This window comes from Sphaeroforma arctica, assembly GCF_001186125.1.
Source record: "Sphaeroforma arctica JP610 unplaced genomic scaffold supercont1.748, whole genome shotgun sequence".
NCBI classification, from domain to species: Eukaryota; class Ichthyosporea; order Ichthyophonida; genus Sphaeroforma; species Sphaeroforma arctica.
This window is the reverse complement of record NW_014039810.1, coordinates 18,683-21,931: the sequence shown is the minus strand read 5'-3', so window position 1 is coordinate 21,931 and position 3,249 is coordinate 18,683. Positions and strand designations below refer to the sequence as shown.

Sequence of the window (3,249 nt, the reverse complement as noted above, 5' to 3'; positions counted from 1 at the left end):
TTATATATATATATAATATATATAATATATATATATATATATACTCATTTAAAGACGCACACAGAGGCATGCAAGCTCTTGTGATGCATGGCCAAATTCAGTATCATGTCCTGGACATGGCGCGACGGAACTGTACGCCACTGCGTTTGGTACAAATTTCTCGATCAGATTGCGCACTCAGCAAGCAACAAGTAGCAGATCCAATATTCATTGAGAAATAGTCCTCTCACAGTAATACATGCATAAATGTTAAATATACTATACATACAGCACTACACACATGCATGTGATATGAATGTTCACGCGTAGGACTATCGTATAGTAATATGTACTTTAGACATGGCGCGATGAAATTGTCCCCCATTGCTATTCACGAGACTCTCAATCAGATTGCGTTCTTCTTCGTCCAAGGCCACAGCACACACCACCAGCGCCGCAAACGGTGGCAGACGGTGTGTGCGTTGCAACAGCTCGAAGTCCAGATCTGGATTATCCAAACAGAGAGGGCATGAGTTAATTAACATATGTCTATGAATAGAGAACAGTGGTCAATACGTACAATATGTATATGAACAGAGAGGGTATGAGTCAATTAACATATATCTATGAATATATAGCAGTGGTCAACACGTACAATATGTATACGATCAGAGAGGGTATGAGTTAATTAACATATATCTATGAATAGAGAGCAGTGGACAATACTTACAATATGTATATGAACAGAGAGGGTATGAGTTAATTAACATATATCTATGAATAGAGAGCAGTGGTCAATACTTACAATATGTATATAAACATAGAGGGTATGAGCTAAATACCATATACCTATGAGTATAGAATGGTCAATACTTACAATATGTATATGAACCGAGAGGTATGCGTATGCTGACGTACACGAAGCACTTGTGTGCGTTGTAATCGCTTGAAGTACAGATACAAGTAGTTCACACAAATAATGACAAGATAGAGTGAAACAAAACCAGTACAAGACATCGGTATACATAGTAGTGATAGATACAACATATATAGACGTGATATATGCGTATGCTATTGCAATCCAAGCCAGCAACCACAGACTGCGTGGGCGTTGCAACAGTTAAGAATGCAGATATTCATACATATAGAGCAATATACATTTTATATTGATATAGGATATTTATACACACTCAAAGAGATGTATACAATAAGAGGAAAGACAATGCAATTCAGTACATAACGGCAGAGACAAGGTACGAGCAACAAGACATACGCAACCTTCAAAAGTTATATACATTACACACACACAAAGCCACCCCCATACACACATACGTACGTGACTATATACGGGCAGCCGTTAATTGTCACATTCAGGTGCCTACAGGCAGGGTGGCGTTGCTTAACAGTCCTTTTCCAACTGACGTAGCTGATGATAATAACTGAGATAACATGGTATTCACACACATGCAATCGAGCGCACGTGCGAATGATTTCTTTTGGGTTTATATACGTGAACTCACGATTGACACACACCCATCACCATTCTAATAAGAGTATATATGATCCACACACCACTCCAATATGAGTAAAGGTTAACGATTGATACAACTACAAGCTGTTTCAGTAAGAATACATGTTGCATATTGATACACACACACGGTATTATAGTACAAGTGCATGTACTGACGATTGATGAACAAACACATTAATATACACACCTGCACGCGGAGGTTTGCGTACGTCGCTTGTGCTCTTCTGAGAGATGTAGTCGAGAAACAGATGTTCTGAGGCCGTCCAGCAAGCACCGACCCAGGAGGGCTGGACGATGGTCTTAGATCCTGCATGCGAGAACAGGTGAGAAAATAGGGGCACTAAATATCACGTGAGAGAATAGTGGGATGGGAAGAGAATAGGTAAGAATACAAGGGCATGAAATATCACGCGAGAAAATAGTGGAATGGGAAGAGAATAGGTGAGAAAATAAGGGCATGAAATATCACGTGAGAAAATAGTGGAATGGGAAGAGAATAAGTGAAAAAATAGGGGAATAAAATATCACGTGAGAAAATAGTGGAATGAGAAGAGAATAGATGAGTATATAGGAGCATGAATTATCATGCGAGAAGATAATGGAATCTGACAAGGAAGCTTACTATACAATTATGTGCGAAACTGATGGATGAGCAAACTCGATGTATAGGAAGAACAAACACAGCAGTGACACATACGGCTGCAGCATGGTCATGCAACCTCCGACTATTGATAAGTTACGATAGGTGGGAGAGTAGCATGCGAAGACACGATGTCAGCAGACACAGTACCACATAGTATTTAACCGACAAGAGGGCTATATAGGACATACCTCCCAACACAACCGACAAAAGGGCTATATACGACATAACTCCCAACGCAATCTTGTATTTAACCATCAAACTGGCTATATACGACATACCTCCCAGCGCAACCTACAAAAGGGCTATATACGACATACCTCCCAGCGCAACCTTGTATTTAACCACCAAAAGGGCTATATACGACATACCTCCCAGCGCAACCTTGTATTAAACCACCAAAGGGCTACATACGACATACCTCCCAGCGCAACCTTGTATTTAACCACCAAAAAGGCTATATACGACATACCTCCCAGCGCAACCTTGTATTTATCCGACAATACGTCGGCCGTGATCAGATGTGTCGTGCGGTGCTTCAATTGGCCTTCACTCGTACCACCCATTAGACGCAACTACAATGCAACAAAGCACCAAGAGAATCATAAGTACAAATTGAACTATTCATCAGTAAGAAGTGTATCTAAACTAGACAAAATTGTACCTATAAACCCAGGAACCATAGGTATAAATTGAACCATCCACCAGTGTGAGGTGTATCTAAACTAGACATAGTTGTACCCACCCCAGGAACCACAAGTACAAATTGAACCATCCATCAGTAAGAAGTGTATCTAAACCAGATATAATGGTACCTAATCCAGAAACAATAGGTACAAATTGAACGCAGTAAAAAGTGGTTATAAAGTAGTCATATTTGTACCCAATCCAGAAACTATATGTACAAATTAAACCATCTATCATATATACCATAATTTTGGAGTTTTGCAATAATTAGTTGAATGTCTACTATAGGTATACGCGTAATTTAAATACACGTGTCCGTGTGTGCTCTGTTTATAAGTGTGTAGTATATATATATATATATATATATATATATATATATATATATATATATATATNTTTGTGTGTGTGTGTG

General features: G+C 39.0%; 1 protein-coding gene across 2 annotated transcripts in view; it reads right to left on the bottom strand.

Moving 5' to 3' along the window:
• The window catches only part of SARC_08371, a gene marked incomplete at both ends in the record, with an annotated part of 10,716 nt that overhangs the window by 5,927 nt on the left and 1,540 nt on the right, over positions 1 to 3,249 (bottom strand). For both annotated transcript variants that reach the window (XM_014297650.1, XM_014297649.1), the window contains 3 exons: positions 333 to 484; positions 1,698 to 1,817; positions 2,572 to 2,725. In XM_014297650.1, the coding sequence (XP_014153125.1) occupies positions 333 to 484; positions 1,698 to 1,817; positions 2,572 to 2,725 (426 nt within the window). The remainder of the gene's footprint in view (positions 1 to 332; positions 485 to 1,697; positions 1,818 to 2,571; positions 2,726 to 3,249) is intronic.